The 17950-nt window shown below is 45.4% G+C and overlaps 1 protein-coding gene across 1 annotated transcript; it reads left to right on the top strand.

Annotated features, from left to right (window-relative positions):
- Positions 1–97: 97 nt before the first annotated feature.
- LOC114798954 (E3 ubiquitin-protein ligase TRIM39-like) lies at positions 98–17513 on the top strand. Its single transcript, XM_028995026.1, has 12 exons — positions 98–195; positions 1910–2191; positions 2287–2397; positions 2729–2984; positions 4887–4926; positions 5068–5331; positions 9005–9573; positions 10725–10820; positions 14767–15000; positions 15084–15255; positions 15362–15388; positions 15522–17513. The coding sequence occupies exons 2-12, from the start codon at positions 1950–1952 to the stop codon at positions 16076–16078; spliced, it is 2568 nt and encodes an 855-aa protein (XP_028850859.1). The 5' UTR covers positions 98–195; positions 1910–1949; the 3' UTR covers positions 16079–17513.
- Positions 17514–17950: the final 437 nt, after the last annotated feature.

Genomic DNA, 17950 nt, shown 5'->3' with positions numbered 1-17950 from the left:
GCTGAATCAGAGACCACATTGTAAATATTTGGTGTGTAGCGACATCCGGTGGCCAAGTTTTGTAACTGCAGGAGGTTTTTTTTTTTATGTCTCTTCAAACTCCTCCTCTTCACAGCGCCGAGTTACAATTAGAAGCGTTTCACAACGCGTTTTCCCTTTTGTACAGAAGTGTTTTTAAGATCATAAAGCTGACAGGTAAGTTTAATTTTTTACTACCAATTTTACTACCACTAAAGTATACGGATGAAAAGAAATAACAGCATCAAAAACATCTAAATCCTGAGGTGCAGCACGTTTTATATCACATGCATTAGTAAATACACATAACTGGTGGCATGCATTTCATGCCGAGTTTGGTGTAAATGAGTGGTGTGAATCCTGACACTATCTAGTATTGGTTGTGAATCACCTTTAAGAAGTAGTTGAAAACCCACTTATTCAAAAAGTTTTTCAGACAAATCTAACACTTACACACGCACATGCACACACACACACACACACACACCGCACAAAATAAATAAATAAAAAGTTTTTTCTTCGTCTAGCACTTAACAATTCCCCAGCATGTTCTTTTTATGACAAGTTAGGCCTTATCAGGGCTCTTCGTTTTATAAACTCAAAATCTATAGAAATCGAACGTGAATTGCTGGTGTCTTCCTCTTGTAAGTCGCTTTGGATAAAAGCGTCTGCAAAATAAAGTAAAGTAAAGTAAAGTAATGGGATTCTAATGGTGTGGTCGTGTGAGATTGGGTTTCCACTTTATGTCAAGAATGGGAGGAAACCCACCATCATATAGGTGATAACCCACCATCATATAGGTGACGTGATGCTGGTGGCTCACCTATAGGAGGACCTTTAAGTCACTTTGGTGGTTGTCACTCCCCTAGAAGTCACATTACTGTTTTGTGCAGAGATATTCATGGACATACACGTTTGTTTATGTTGTGATCTTATGACACACAGTGCAGGCGCAATAACACTGTGATCTCTCAAGTTTACATGCCACACAAGACATCTATCATGCTGAGAAGAGATAAAGCATACCGCACAGAAATATTAATAAGCTATAAATGGACGAGGCAAAGACAGATTGCTCTGATTCGTGCTGTTGCCTTGAATGAGCGACCTATCAGCCAATGACTTGCAAAGTCTTAAAATAAATGTCCCCGGCAAGCACCTGTTGCCTTATAACACACTTCTCCATTTATAAGATGAAATGCACCCATGCAAAGGCATCCAGGGAAAGAATGGTTCATTCCTGCAGATGTTTGGGTGGTTGAAATGCAGAAATAAAATTATTTATTTTATTTAGCTGAATTTGGTCTGTTTAAGATTAGCCATTATCTTCATTTCTACTTGTGCTGGTCATCTACAAATGGGATGTAAAATTGAACTGGTTTTATGTAGCAGAAATAGTTTTTGAATCTTAATCTAAGATCTTAATGTTTTTCTTTATTGAGATCAATACATAAATGTGAGAATGTAGGGGGAAGGATTCTGAGGATGGAGCTACTAGGCAGGAGGAAAAGAGCAAGACAGAGTGGGAGGTTTATGGATGTGGTGAGAGGACATGCTGATGGTTGCTGTGGAAAAGAGAGATGCAGAGGGAAGGGGGGAATGGAAAGGGAAACGGAAGTGTACATATATCCAGTATTTTTATTTTTAACATTGAAAATTGTAGCCAATTGTTCTCTCCACTAAACAGGCTTACATAAGAAAGTTCAGTTAAAAAATAAGATTTTCTCATAGATTAATGTTATTGAGAATTTTGTTTTCCAAATGTGTAATTTCAAGAGCTTATTAATCAAAACACAACTCTTCTCTCTGGTTCTGGTTTTATTATAAGTCTGAAAATAATAAAGTACCTGATCTCTTTCACATTTTTACGAATCTGTCATTGTTACTTCAGAGTTAAGATACACTGAGGTCCAAACTCCACAGGTCATAAAATGACTGACCTTGGGGACTGTCAGTATGGAGCTACTGCTCCTGAAAACGTTCATGCTGGATGTCAGAAGGAGGTGAAGAGGAACAGTGTGGAAGATCAATACCCAACATCTACCTTAAACCAGCAGCCTGATTCTGAGGTAAACCGAGATGATTCAGAAACAAAATCCACCAGGGATCAGAAATCTTCATCAGCATCTGGAGCTTATCAGACAGGTGGACCTGAGGGTCCTGGAGATAGAAGGTGAGTTAAGCTAAATCATCCACACATCTGGTGTGTTGTAATGGTTTGTAACAATGTTGTTATTATTTTGTCGTGGTGTTCATGTTTACTGACAGTATCCACAGTGAGAGACAAGAGTCCCCTGTTCCCAGTGTACTGTCCATGACGAGTGACTGGTCTATGGAACCGGCCATTACCTTCAGAGGAGACTCTTTTATCAGCACTAAGTACTTTATCAACCCAGAGACATTTACCACATCATGTACTTTATCATGATACAAACTGAGAAGCACACACACCATGACTAAACCATCACATGTCATGTATCTTCTCTGTGTTGTAAATTCAGGGATCAGCTGGAGAGACCAAATTCACTAAGCAGCATGTCTGTGTGGTGTGAACAGCTAGAGAATCTTGTAATCTGTTACTCTGAAAATCAAACTGTTTTTTTTTACTGAATAATTATAAATCTATCTAAGCTACCTAATCACACCAATTTTAGGGAGGACTGAATTGAATAAATATTGAGATAAATGATTTTGTATTTTGTTCCTACAGTCATGATGCTTCTGTACCTGGACTTGTTCCCTGCTGTATATGCCCAGTGAAAGCTGTGAAGTTTTGTGTGACCTGCTGTGCCTCCTACTGCGATCTCCATGTCTGGCCACACTACATAGCTCCTGCACTGCAGAAACACAGACTGGTGGAGATGGCTGGAGACGTGGTGGAGCAGAAGTTCTTCCAGCAGCACCACAGAGAGCTGGAACTATACTGCAGCACCGACCATACTCTGTTTGATCAACCTGAAGATCAGGTACAGATTTACCCTGGTCTCATATTTCTCACGCATTCTTGAGAATAAAGGCAAAGTTTAATTTTTGTTTTTGATTATGCTGGAAAAAACACATTTTAAAAGATCAAAATCTTTATGAACTCTTGTAACAGACCAATAATTAAACATTTACATACATTTAATGCATTTGGCAGACACCCTTATCCAGTGCGTCCATGTTACCATCGATGAAGTGATCAGTTCTGGTTCACTAGGACCCCCAACCATGAATACAATCTTTTTATTCACTCTGTTGTAGTTTCTATTCATAATTTAGACAATAAGAAAGTTACAAGTTAATGTAAATATTCTCTAAAGAGGAAGGTCTTGAGCTGCCATTTGAAAGTACCCAGTGACAGAGCTGTTCTGACCTCAAGGGGAAGTTCATTCCACCACTGAGGGGCCAAGACAGAGAAGAGTCTAGATGAGTGTCTTCCTTTTATCTTCAGAGATGGAGGGACCAGGCAAGCAGTACTGGAGGCTCGGAGTATACGAGGTGCAGTGTGAGGTGTAAAAAGGACTGTGAGGTAGGATGGTGCTACTGTGGAGGAAAATTGTATGACCTGAACTTCTCACGTGTTATTTGACCACAACCTTCGGTCATGAAATTATTAGAAGACAACTATGTATCTTATGCCTGACCCTGTTGATTCAAAAGCAGAACATAAGCTGATAAAAGGAAGGTTCTGTGACCTTGATGGGCGCCATCTGGGGTGAGCTTGTTTCGACATTGTATGTCCTGAGGTATAAAAGCTGTGAACTGCTATCAGGGACGGGAGTTCATCCTGCGAGTTCCCCCCATGGCCATTGTAAATAAACTTGGAAAATCAATTCAGTTGACTTCCCTTATTTGCAGCTCCCCAGACGGGAAATTTCCCACCACACTACTCCATGTTTGGCTTTGTAGGCCAGCATCAATATTTTGAATCCTGCTATGTACTTGGTTACATGACTGGGGAGCCCTGGCCACCAGAAGGTGTGCTGTATCAATTCCTGGGGCAGGGTGTCATCCAGGGTGTCACGCCAGGGAGTCGTTGTGGCCCCAATGCAGGACTCCTGACTCCTCACCCACAGGTTGGAGGTGTCTACCTTTGCAATGAAGGGCAACTGGGGATCAGGATGGATGAGGAGTGAATCGGTCTTTGAAAGAGTCGAAGGCACGCTGGGTGTGAGGACTCCAGAACAGGCGCATGGCCTTCCATTTGAGTAATGAGGTGAGGGGTTATGCCACCTGGCTATAACTTAATATAAAGCAATGGTAAAAGTTGCTAAAAACTGCCGGAGCTGATGGATGGTGTTCGGGATGGGCCACTCGGTTACTACTGTGGTCTTGGCAGGGTTCATTACAACCCTCTGGGGACTGAGGCTGAAACCCAGAAAGGTCGTATGGGTGACGTGGAACAAGCTGTTCTCTAGCTTGACATACAGCCGGTTCTGGAGGAGTCGCTTGAGTAATGTGAGGACGTGGGTGACGTGGGTTCGTAGGTCTTGGGAGAAGGTAAGGAGCAGGAGTTCCTGGGAGCAGGTCAATAGCCAAGTCGTATGGTCAGTTCGGGTGCAGTTTGGTGGCTCGGCCATTGTTGAATATCGACTCAAGGTCATTTTAAGGTCTTTAGCTAATGTTTCAGCATTTTTTATATCAAAAGATTATAAAAAACATAGTAAAACATGTACATAGTTCTTATCTCATTCAATACATTTGAACCAAATGGTGTTAGGAATTATTTTAGGTTTTTTGGGAGGGATGTTTGTCACAATTCTCAAGAATGTGTGATATATCAAACAAATATATTACAATAAAATATTACAAACTCATAAAATTATCAGTCAACAGTCAAGAAAGTAATATGTTGCATATGTTTAATTATGTATTTCTTTGTTCAGACCATTTGTTTTGGAGAAGTAAAGTCACCCAATGATAAAGGTACAGTGTACTTTGTGATGTGTTCTTTTGATAGTTCAGACAATTAGTGTTCATTAATTGTTTTACACTTTTACTTATGTTGTGATTAGTTAACTGATGATTGTTTCATTGTGTGTATAATTGTGAACTGTGAATTTCCAGGCCTCCCTCCTCCTGGTCCGATCCAGTTCACCTCAGTGACATCAGACTCTGTGTCTCTGTGCTGGGGAACTCCTGAAGGAATGACTGGACCTCAGAGATTCAGAGTGAACTGGAAACAGGAATTAAATCAGCAAAGCCTAATAGTTCCAGTTTCAACAATCACCATTGAGGGCCTGAGTCCAGGAAAGGAGTATGAGTTTTCTGTGGCCAGCATAAGTGACAGTGGCAGCCAGAGTCCATGTGTGGTGGCATCTACACAAACTGGTAGAGTTTCAGTATAGCTTCAGTCTGAGTTTTAATGTATAAATCCTATATAACATATGGAGGTGCAGGGTGAGTTTGCCATGATAAATTTAACTAGCTTTTTATAAAGGCTTAAACCAGAAGAAAAAAAAAAAAAGTTTAAACCATAGAAATATTAAAACCCCATGGCCTCAAAAAATAAAAAGGAAAGCACATTCAGCAGACTTAAAAAGTACAATTTTTTTTTTCTCCACAATGACAAAAGTGCACCAGATACTGGACCCCCCGACCCCTGTGACAAGAGTCGATGATTCGTTCTACCATATAGGCGGGTCCCCCGTCGACGATCCACAGCAGCGGCGGATTCGGAGCCAGTGAATGGGGGGATATTGTGAAAGTGTTGAAGGGTTTCAGTCTGTTGACATGGAACACTGAATGTGTACGAATATTGGGTGGCAGTTGAAGATGGTAGGTGAGGGGATTCAGCTGGCTGAGGATTCGAAACGGCCTGATGTACCAAGGGGACAGTTTGTGTGACTCCTTCTGGAGACCAAGATCTTAAGTGAACCGCCACACCCTCTGTCCCACTCCGAAGCGTAGTTGGTGTGGGTGTTGTGGGTCATATTAAGCCAACATCTGGCGGGTGGATGCGATGAGGGCCAACCGCTCTGTTCTCCAGCCGTTTCGGCAGCCACGGATTACCTGATGGGCCGACGGGACCCCACCTGCGGGCACCTGGTTGCCAAAGATGGCCAGTTAGAATCCATAGCAGACCTCAAAAGGGCTGTGTCCTGTGGCAGAGGAAACCTGCAGGTTATCAGCATACCTGGCCAGGTATGCTGATGGACTGAAACAAAGCAGCACAGATATTGGCCCAGCTGTTGGTTGGTTCTCTCCACCTGGCCATTGGTCTGAAGGTGGTAGCCAGAGGAGAGACTGTCGGTGGAACCGATGAGGCCTTCCACACAGCTGAGACAAATTGTGGTTCCCCGATTGGAGACAATGACCTGGGGGAACACATGAAGGCGGACGACGTGCTGGAGCATGAGTTGTGGCAGAGGAAGGCAGGCCAGGCAGGGCGACCAAGTGGACCACCTTGGAGAAGCGATCCACTATGGTCAGGAGGGTGGTCATTCCATTGGCTTCGGTGATGAAGGCAAGGTGGGTCCAGGGACGATGAGGAATTGGAAGAGGGTGCAGGGGAACAACAGCAGGAGTGTTGGGAGTCTTGGCCACAGGTGTCACAGGTGTCCACATAGGCCTGTACATCCCTTCGTAACGACGGCCACCAGAACACCCGGCGATAGGATGTTGGCTTCCTGGATGGCCTGAAAGGACAAAGGAGTGACCCCAGTGAAGGACATTGGACCGGCAGGGGTTGGAGACATACAGGAACCCTGGTGGGACGTTGACTGGGCCAGGGTCTGATGTCTGGGTGGCCCGGACCCAGGGACCACCGGAGAGGGCATCGGAGGACAGTGGGAAGGATTGGTTCGAGACAGGGCGTCAGGGACAGGGCATCAGCTTTCTGATTCCAGGAACTAGGACGGTAGGACAGGTGGAAATGGAATTGTTCGAAAAAGATGGCCCACCTCGTCTGACTGGGATTGAGTTCTTTTGTTGACTTGATAGTGATAAGATTTTGATGGTTGGTCCAGAACAGAAAGTGGGTGTCACAGCTTTGCAGTCAGTGTCGTCACTCCTCGAGCGCCCACTTGACTGCTAGCAGCTCACGGTCCCCCAACCCATAACACTGCTGCGTCAGAGTGAACTTCCGTGAGAAGAAGCAACATGGGTACAGCTTCACATTCACAAACCCAAGAAACCATTGCAGTTGTTTCAGCGTCGTGGGTAGGGGCCACAATTACACTGCTTCCAGTTGGTGAGTGGCAAGGGTGTTAGATTTTTTACTGTGATTTTATTGAGGCCGCGATAGTCGACGCAGGGCCTCAGCCCACCATCCTTCTTCAAGACAAAGAAGAACCCTGCTGCCGCCGGTGAGGTGGATGGTTGGATGGTTCCATTCTGGAACACCTCTGCCACAATCTGCTCCATGGCCAATTGCTCTGCTTTGGAAAGGGAGTAGAGATGTCCACAGCCACCGTGCGGTGAGTTATCGGTCCCGAGGAGAGGCGATGGTGAGTGGAGACGAAAGAGATTCAGTGGGTATCTGATGCAGTCTGACAAAATTTTGGTCTATGAATTTCCCAGCCACCCCGGAGTCCACAAAGGTGGTGTTGGAGACCGTGTGCTGGATCCACTCCAGGACGGCTGAGAGGGTGAGTCAGGATGTCAGCGTCGATGAGATGGGAGTAGGAGGCCCAGTTGATCGCGCTGCTCCAATCAACTGGGTGACCCGTTTCCTGGACGGATGGGGCAGATGGCCCTCACAAAATCGTTGCTCTCTCTCCTGATCGGTGAGGGCCGGCCTCCCAGGCTGCATGGGTTCCCCCCGGTTGTCTGGATGAGTGGCAGCGGGTTGAGGTAGTGATGGTTGAGGTCGGGGGGTCCGGTGCATTTATGGGAGTTGAGCCAGCAGGTAGCGGTCAATGAACAGAGCCAGTTGGATAAGGGATTCATATGTCTCTGGCATCTCCCGGCTGACCATCTCGCCATGGATTTGCAGGGCCAGCCCTTCATAATAAATCATCCGGAGGGCGTGGGCGTCTAGCGGAGTCTTGGTAGCCAGGGTCTGGAATTTGGTGGTGAATTGGCTGACTGATGAGGAACCCTGACCCAGATGGTAAAGCTGCGACGAGATGTACTCCACGCTGTCCGGAAGGCTGATTACGTCAGCGATGCGGAAGTTGCGGGGCATCTAGCAGCGAGAGCAGGAGTGCGATCTGTAATGTGGGGTAGCGGCCACCGCGTCATGCCACCGGCTCCCAGCAGCCACCTCATGTAAACGACCTCCTGTCCACCTCATGTGACCTCCTGCAACAAACATTCAATGAGGGTGTGCTGCCGGGACACTTGATCACATAACGCGGCGAATTTCGCATGTTTAACAGAGGGCTCAGTCATTCTGTCATGGTACCAGTGTGGGACCAGAACGTGAGCACGTGTTTGAGGAAATGAGAAACCCCAGTGTGATTGGAGGCAAGGCGGCAGGTAAGTTTCCTCTGGTTTAATATATGAATGAGCGCCGGCGTGAGCCGCAACACCACGGATGTTATCGTTCACATTCTAGGTTGAATTGGGGAAGGGACAGGATGATGTTCCTCTAATGTTCTCAACAGTGCCCCATTCACCACATGTGAGAACCTCTAGTGGTTAAGAACTGATCCTACACATTTATCAACAAACATTTCCACTTTTCTGAAAGTGAGGTCCATGTTGTTCAGAATCTTTTTTACAATGGTGGGAAAAATTGGGGGTCACTCTTGACTATATATTGGTTCTTGGATTGAAATCAGCATCTCTACTGTAGTCAGCAGTGGTTTTAAGAGTGAGGCCGTCAGTCTTCTACACAGGTAACGGAGTAAAGTAGAAGATGGTAGAATTCCTTAAAAGTCCTGCATGAGCATTGTGACTAAATACTACAGAATTAAGAAAAACATAATTTCTTGTGATATATTTTGTTTTCTAAATTAACTCACTGACCTGATACCTTCATTCATCGTTTATTCATCTATAATCAGGCTGCTTTCATATACACCACTGGACAATTATTTTTACTTTTTCTTGACTGCAGCCTTGGCTCCCTCCAGATGTTTTCTGTCTGAAGAGCAGCTCCGGTGCTCCATCTGTCTTGACATGTTCACTGATCCAGTCTCTACTCCATGTGGACACATCTTCTGCATGGTCTGCATAAAGACGTACTGGGACAACTGTAGTCAAAGCAGATGTCCTGTCTGTAATAAAACGTATTCTACAAGACCTGAACTTTGTCTCAACACTTCACCCTCTGAGATGACTGCTCAGTTCAGGACGTTGGTAACTGAGAAGGTTAGCAGTGCCACAGCACGTTTACCCACTATGTCATGTGATATCTGCACAGATCTGGCCATCAAGTCCTGCCTCATGTGTCTGGCTTCTTTCTGTGAGACTCACATTAAGCCTCATAAAACTGCAGCAAAATATAAACGGCATGAGCTCATTGACCCAGTGGAGAACCTGGAGGAATATATATGTTCAAACCATGATCGACCCCTAAAGTTCTTCTGCAGAGACGACCAGACATTTGTGTGTCAGTTCTGTACTGAGGGAAACCACAGAGGTCACAACACTGTTCCGTTAGAAGAAGAGTATGTGGAGAAGAAGGTGAGGAACAAAACACTAAAGCTGGTTAAAGTAAGGTTCTCTTTCAAATATTTGCTTGGTGTCTCACTATAGGACGACTGATCGCGGAAGCACAATGACATCAGTCTCTGACTGACCAATTGCAGTTGGATGCAAGGAGCCCAGCCTCCTCTATATGAGTCATTGCAGTCCAGTGAAGTGGCTTTCTTGCACTCTTCCACATGAAAACCAACCCTAGTGCTACCGAGGGGTCTAAGGCTACAGATCTCCACAACCATGCGAGCTGGTGCATGCATTACAGGTGAAAAGGTTCTGGTATCCCATGGTGCAGTCCGTACCTTAGTTTTTGGTATGTTTTGAGCTTACAGAGAACAATTTGCAGGTTCAACTTAGTAGGTCTAAGTTGCACTCTGCGAGTTGCACTTCCATCTCAGCTCCAGTTACAACAGTGTGAAAGGAGGCCTTGGGGAAATCTCATTGGGAACCAATGAGGGAACCACTAAGACCAAAATGAATTGCAAAATCCCATGGTCCATAAGGGCGTGTTGGCCCACGCAGGGCGTACAGATGGTTTTTACTGGATATTTTACTCAGTAAAAATCTATATTTTTAAGTACTATTACAGCCCATGTATGCCACTGAGGTGCCACTGAGTAAAGCACCGTCCCCACACACTGCTCCCCGGGCGCCTGTCATGGCTGCCCACTGCTCACTCAAGGGTGATGGTTAAAAGCAGAGGGCATATTTTGTTGTGTTACCATGTGCTGTGCTGCAGTGTTTCGGAATGACAATCACTTCATTTTTTTCACTTCACTTTCACTTTTATCAGTTTTCGTTGTAGAGTCGATGCTTTATCCTCAAGTGGTTTGTCAGAACTGGAAGAGATCATGGTTTTGGAGCATTGGAAGTTTTTTGTGTTGTTTTATGATTTTTACAGGATATGGTGGTCAGAGGCAGAGCCTCTGGAGAGGGTGGGCATGAAATATCTGATCTGCTGATCTGTGCAAAGCAACTGAGTGGGATTCATGCACTTTCTATTCATCCTTGCTGCATTATATTTTTTGCATATTGAGATACCAAGGGAATGCTTGAAAGAGAACGTTTGCTAGTATGACAACATTTTACTTGATATTAATGCACAAAAACCCAGAGCAGCTCCTCTCTGCCCACAGTCTCAGCTGAAGAAGACACAGACAGCAGTGCAGCAGATGATCCAGGACAAACTTAGGAAAATTCAAGGGATTGAAGATCAATTGGGGATCAGGAAGGTGAAGAGACTTTTAAATGAAAAAAATATGTTAATAATTAATTAATATGTCATTATCACTAAATTTTGTTTGACTCCAGAACATAATTCATTTTTGTCTTTGGTGATTTGTTTTAATGTTGAATCATCTATTAATTTAATTATTTTATCTCAATGGATGTATTCAACAACCTGATTATTTGATTAAAAAAAATACATTCAGTGCAGTGAGAGAAAAGAAAGTGGACTTTAGGTCTTTAATTGGAATTTAATTGGAATTGTGTCTGAATGAAGATATGACATGAAATGGACAAATACTCTTATGTTAATCTCAGTGACCATCTACCATACCGCAGAGTTGCCAGATCAGGGCACATGCAGCCCCTGCCACTTCACACCCATGTGCAGGGAGGCAGTCCCGGCAAACCAATTTAGCCCCTGCCACTGCACAGCCCTTTTTCTGTCTCTGGAACATCTAGAGACCATTCACCGTACCGTCTGGTCACGTGCAGCCCTTTTGGGCATGTGAAGCCCCTGCCACTACATGTCCCTGCCTCCAGCAGAATGAGAGACATGCAGGCCCTCTCCCTTCTTGTCTCTGCTGGAGGAATGGGGGTGTTGCAGGACCTCAAAAATCTTCCCTGGCTGTAGAAAGGGACCTCCTGTGAAGGGATCTCCAACCTGGGGGTCTTCTCATCTGCAACACCATCTGAAAGATGAGAAGAGGGAGAACAGGGGTGACATATGGACACTACGCACACGCACAAACACACACAAACAAAACAGAATGTCGTCTGGCTCAGTGCTCTCCGGGAACTGGCTGGCACTGCTCATTGGCAACACCAGAGGGCGGCTTTTTGGCACTGGTGTTGGAGGCAGGCGGCTGGCAGGCAGGGTTGTCTTGGCTTGCAATTGGCTGGGCGCATCACTGCAGGTGGTGGTGGGCATGTGCAGGAGGTGGGCAGCGGTCCGCTGGCACACCAGGTGCTGTTGGTGTGCATGTGTGGGGGAGCAGGTATCAGTGGCTGCCAGGATGGGTTGTGGACACTCTCTGCAGGGGGCTTGGTGTGCTGCCATCCTGCCGGGGAACGTCCGGGCAGAGGGTAATCAAGTCCACGACCAGAGTTGGAAATGAATGTTCCCCACAAGGCAGGACCCGTCACCCTTTTTCAGCAGCTTACCTCTGCACCAGCATTTTCCTCTTCCTCACCACAACACTCACTCTCTCCTGCCACACCCGCTCAGACGTCATCGCTAACTTAATCAGCAATGTCATCCCAGTCCATGTGGGCAACTGATTGAGTCTCTTGCTCATCAGCATGTACCCAGTGTGGGGCTCAAACTCTTCATCCGCCCATGAAGCCTTGTCGCTGCTGCTGATGTCTTCCTACATTTACATTTACATTTACGGCAGAAGTTACAGGGACAGTCCCCCCCCAGGAGCAACTTAGGGTTAAGTGTCCTGCTCAGGGACACAATGGTAGTAAGTGGGATTTCAACCTGGGTCTTCTGCTTCATTGGCGAGTGTGTTACCCACTAGGCTAATACCACTAGGCTAATTCCTCTGCCCCCTACCTCCAGCCCCTCACCCACAGTCTGGCTCACTTCCGAGTTTCTCAGGTCACGCTGGCGCAGTTCCCCATGGGGCGACCTTGTCACACTGATGGCAACACTCTGATCGATTGCGGGTTTCATCACTCCACCACGACTCACCTGATCGTGGTGCAACACTCTTCCTGTAATCCCTGCTGGCGCCCGCACTCACGTGATCCAGGGTGCCCGCACTCCATCTTCTCTTCTACTGATGTTTCTGGCTTCTGTACATTCTGTCACGTCTCAGGGTCCAATGGGGAAGAAGACACAGAAGCAGGACATTGTGGAAAGAAAGGATTTTTAATGAAAGGCTTGAGGGCCAAATGGCAACAGAAAGAAATATAATAAACTCGGATGAATGTGTAAAGACAGGAACTGAAAACAAACTCAAAAGTAAGTAACATAGTCCACATCAATGTCGCAGCCCCTACTGGGTGCTGCCAACCTGCTTTTCAAGGAGTCCTGAGTAATCCTGCTCCAGAAGAGATTTCTCAGGATTTATGAGATTACTCAGTGATTAGGCACCTTGGCACCGGCTATGATGGTCCAACGGCCCCCAGTGGCGTCACAAGCATAACATGTATGACTGTGTACGTCCTCGTCATCATCTTCGCGTCCTTGTCCCAGGTCACGGGGCAGCATCCCAAGTAAGGAATCCCAGACAGCCCTCTCCCAAGCCACCTCCACCAGCTCCTCCGGCAGGACATTCCCAGACCAGGCTGGGGGCCTCATGCTGGCAGGACATGCCCAAACCACCTCCCCAGGGAGGCGTCCAGGAGGCATCCTGACCAGATGCTCAAACCACCTCAACTGGCTCCTTTTGATGTGGAGGAGCAGTGGTTCTACTCTGAGTCCCTACTAAATGTCCAAGGTCAGAGACTGATGAAGCTAAGAGGACCACATCATCTGCAAAAAGCAGAGAAGAGATTCTCCTGCCACCAAACTGGACACCTTCCACACCACGGCTGCACCTAGAAATTCTGTCCATATAGGTTATGAACAGAACCGGTGACAAAGGGCAGCCCCTACTGACGGCTATGCGGACCAAGCTCACACTCCTCTGGTACAGGGACTGAATGGCCCTTAACAAAAGGCCATCCACCCCATACTCCTGGATCGCTCACCATAGGGTGCCCCTGGGGACACGGTCATAAGCCATCTCCAAATCCACAAAACACATGTGGATTGGACGGGCAAACTCCCAGGCCCCCTCCATCACCCTAGCAAGGATAAAGAGCTAGATGAAAACCACACGGATCCTCCTCAATCCGAGACTAAACTATTGACTGGACCCTCCTGTCCTTGTACCTTGGAATACACCTTTCCAGGGAGGCTGAGGAGTGTGATCCCCCTATAGTTGGAACACACCCTCTGGTCCCCTTTTAAAAAAAGGGGACCACCACCCCAGTCTGCCACTATCTATCATCCCAGGGACTCCAAAAAGGGTGGGTATTCTGAGCTGTTATTTGGCGCATAAGCGCATACAACAGTCAGGACCCTTTCCCCGACCCAAAGGCGCAGGGAAGCTACCCTCTCATCCCCCGGGGTAAAACCCCAAACAAACAGGCCGAGAGTTTTGGGGCTAACTAAAAGCCAACCCCAGCCCTCCGCCTCTCACCCGGAGCAACTCAAGCTAAGGAGAGTGTCAAACCTCTCTCAAGAACTTGGGTTCCAGAGCCAAATGCTATTTGTTGAGGTGAGTCCCACTATATCTATCCGGTACCGCTCAACGTCTTCCACAAGCTCCAGCTCTTTCCCCGGCAGTGAGGTGACGTGCCATGTCCCAATATCCAATTTCCTTGTCCGGGGATCGGACCGTCTGCCACCTGATCCACATTTCACCGGACCCTTCATGTTCGTCCTGCGGGTGGTGGGACCACAGTTGGATGAGCCCATGTATCCAGTTTGGGCTGGGCCTGGCCGGGCCCCATGGGCGAAAGCCCAGCCACCAGGTGCTCGCCCATGGGCCCCAACCCCAGTCCTGGCTCCAGGGTGGGACCCCGGTAACCCTCCAGGCTGGGTACACTGACTCTTTATTGTTTTTTCCATGATAGGTCTTCTGAACCGTTCTTTGTCTCGCCCTTTACCTAAAACCAATTTGTCATGGGAGAGAATACCATGGGCACCATGAGCTCCAGACAACATAGCTCCTAGGATCATTAGGGCACTCAAACTCCTCCACCATGATAAGAGGACTGTGTACATGACAAATACAATTTTCATTTGATTTAGGGATTCAGAGGAGGTATTTATGGAATGGACATTCAATTTAATGCTGTTCTAACCAAACTATGCAGCATTTAGAAACACTTTTCATGTTCAGGCTAGGAATAGTTGAGGATGGTAAAAGGGAATATTTTTAATTTATGATATAGAAAAGCACAGAGAAAGAGATCTCAGCCAGTGTGGAGGTCTTCACTGCTCTGCTCCGCTCCATTGAGAGAAGCCAGGCTGAGCTGCTGGAGGTGATGAAGGAGAAGCAGAGAGCTGCAGAGAGGCAGGCTGAAGGGCTGATTAAAGATCTGCTGCAGGAGATCACAGAGCTCCAGAGGATGAACAATGAGCTGGAGAAGATCTCACACACTGAGGATCACCTCTACCTCCTACAGGTCAGCATCTCTCTCGCTCTGCTACATCACAGGACAACACTCCGATTGCTGAGGGGTTTCTCTTCTCTCCTGCTCTTCTGTAGATTTACCCAGCACTGTGCAGCCCTCCACACACCAAGAACTGGGCTGATGTCAGCATGGATCCCGAGCTGTGGACAGTGAAGGTGTGTGAGGAGAGGATGAAGATTTTGAAGAGAGCCGTGTCAGAGCTGAGTCAACTATTCAACAAGGAAATGGATAAACTTGGTGAATCAAGTGAGTAATGATCAGAAACACAGGAATTCAATTATTATAGAAAGCAACAATATGGATAATGATTACATGGGTTGAAAACATGCTTAAAATTATTTTGTTTCCCCAGAATTGAAAGTTGTGAAACTGCATGCAGGTATTTCATTTGTTTGTGGTCTACAATGATATATTAATATATGTATTATTACAATTTTGTCAAAGTTATTACCAGTAAATGTCAATTCCCACTTTTCATAATTTGCCATCTTAATTCTCTTCTTTCACTACAGTGGACGTGACACTGGATCCGGATTCAGCTCATATGAACCTGATCTTGTCTGCTGGAGGGAAACAAGTGAGAGATGGAGACAAACAACAGAATCTTCCTGATAAGCCAGAGAGGTTTGATAGATGTCCCAACATATTGGGAAAGGAGGGTTTCTCCTCAGGGAGATTTTACTATGAGGTGGAAGTCAAGTGGAAAACTGAGTGGGATTTAGGAGTTGCCAGAGAGTCGATTAACAGGAAAGGGAAGATTACACTGGCACCTCAGAATGGATACTGGACACTGTGGCTGAGGAATGGAAAAGAGTATTCAGCTTGTGCTGGTTTTCCAATCGCTCTCTCACTAAGTAAGAAGCCCCAGAAGGTGGGGGTGTTTGTGGATTATGAGGAGGGTCTGGTCTCCTTTTATGATGTGGAGAACAGCTCTCATATTTACTCATTTACTGGTCAGACCTTCTCTGAGATACTCTATCCTTTCTTCAGTCCTGGTCTTAATGATGAAGGTAAAAATGCAACACCACTCATCATCTCTCCTGTCATTCATGCTAATTTACTCAGTTAACTGTCTTTCTGTATCTACAAACCACAGCACATTTCAGTACTGCTGAAATGTACTAGGTTACTTTTCTATATTACTACAACACTGTAAAACATTTAGGGCTTAAAAATGTGCTGGATTTGTGAGTTTGTTGATGATTTGATGAGTGAAATGATCATCTATCATTTTATTGCATCTTGCACTTGCTCCAGTTCAGTTGGAGTAAAAAGGACTTCGCAGAATCCCAGGAGGGGAAAGATGTTTGAGTCTTCATGGTTAGACTGGTACGACAGAGAAAGCAGAGCAAATCTTTTATAGCAGACGTAGTCGAGAAATGCTTGGCTTGAGGCTATAATCAACGTTGTTAATTATGTCAGCAGTTTGTCTGATAAATATACTTATCTTTCTCTCTCTTTTTTTTCTTTTCATTATTTATTTTTTGCCCTGATTTGTTTCAAGAGCCACTGTGTTTACATGTGAGCCATGTTTGTTTCTTATTAATGTTTGTGTATTGTGTATACACAAAGTTTGTGTATTATGCTAACTGTATATCATCCACAGCTGCTTTCGCTTACGTAACTTTATTACTTAATTTTAAAGGGCAGTGTGCTTTGCCTGGCTAACTGGTGCAATTTTCTCCTGTTGCTCATCCTTATTAAGAAGGTGAGTTTAGGATTTGTGCTTTGGTTTTGTTAGTTGAAATTTATTTTTTGGTTGCATTACAAAAAGAAAACGCTTTACTTTATTCTTTAATTTTCTATTTTTAGGTGTTTTTAACTGATTTGTTATAAGTCAGTTTGATGGGCTTGTCCATACAGTTATTTTATTGTTGTTTAATACCAACCCAATCTTAACATGAACTGAAGAACCCATTTGAGGAGCAGAGGTGGGCATTTTATGAGCAAGAAAAAAACCTTCACCAGGATTTTATTCCAGCCATTCAGAGAGGCGAGTGGTTGGTGGATGGCCACCATATCCCAACACAGTTGTGCCATCAGCAAGGAGGTGGAAGATACATATTTTGGACAGATATCATTGGGAGAGAGTTGGTTAGCCCCTGAAGGTCTGAAAATGACATCTGAAAAGTATGTTGAGTTTTTAACCAACCATTTCACACAAAAAGAAAAAACATGCTTTCCATGACAAAATCATCTTCATGACAATGCACCATTCCATACTGCAAAGAATAACTCTATGGGCATAAAAGGTAATAAACTCCTCATGCAATAGATCTATGAAGGTGGGAAAGTGCGTAGTCTGACATCCTGCAAAGAAAATCAGAAACTCCCCCAAAACTCACAATGGATGCAAGAATTGTGAAGCTTATATCAAATAAGGAGTCATATCTTAAAATGTTTTGATTGGAATAGCTTTTGATGTAAGTAAATGTGCTGCAAGTTTCACAAATGACAATTTTCGGTTCATGTCAACCTATAAAATGCTTTGAAACGGTGTGTAATTGTGTGGAACTGTTATCATTGGCAGTTTTGTTCAAAATTTCTTATTGTAAATGAAGTGAAGTGAAAGTGATTGTTCTTGTCATTGCTCAGCAGAGCACAGTGCACGGTACACACAATGAAATGCATTTAACACCCTTACTGAGCAGTGGGTGGCCACCAAAGGTGTCAGGGGAGCAGGCATCTTGATGGTTTGGAATTTGAACCCACAACCTTTCAGTTATGAGTTCACTTTCTTAGATGCTAGGCAACCACTACATCTGTTCTCACAAAAATAGTATGTGTCCACCAATCACCAATGGCTCCACTTAACTCCATTCAGTAAAACCCATCCCCAATGATTAGATAAGATACCAAAACACACCATAAAACTACCCAAAAAAACCCAAAGCACTGTCCCCACACACTGCTCCCCAGGCACCTGTCATGGCTGCCCACT

This window comes from Denticeps clupeoides, chromosome 1 (genome assembly GCF_900700375.1).
Source record: "Denticeps clupeoides chromosome 1, fDenClu1.1, whole genome shotgun sequence".
Classification (NCBI taxonomy): Eukaryota; Metazoa; Chordata; class Actinopteri; order Clupeiformes; family Denticipitidae; genus Denticeps; species Denticeps clupeoides.
This window is presented reverse-complemented; position numbering and strand designations above follow the sequence as displayed.

Excerpts from the sequence above, each read along its gene's own strand:
- LOC114798954 (XM_028995026.1), top strand. The coding sequence starts at position 1,950 with ATGACTGACCTTGGGGACTGTCAGTATGGAGCTACTGCTCCTGAAAAC. Across the intron at positions 2,398-2,728 it reads GACTCTTTTATCAGCACTAA|TCATGATGCTTCTGTACCTG; the intron begins GTACTTTATCAA and ends TTGTTCCTACAG. Across the intron at positions 4,927-5,067 it reads AAAGTCACCCAATGATAAAG|GCCTCCCTCCTCCTGGTCCG; the intron begins GTACAGTGTACT and ends GTGAATTTCCAG.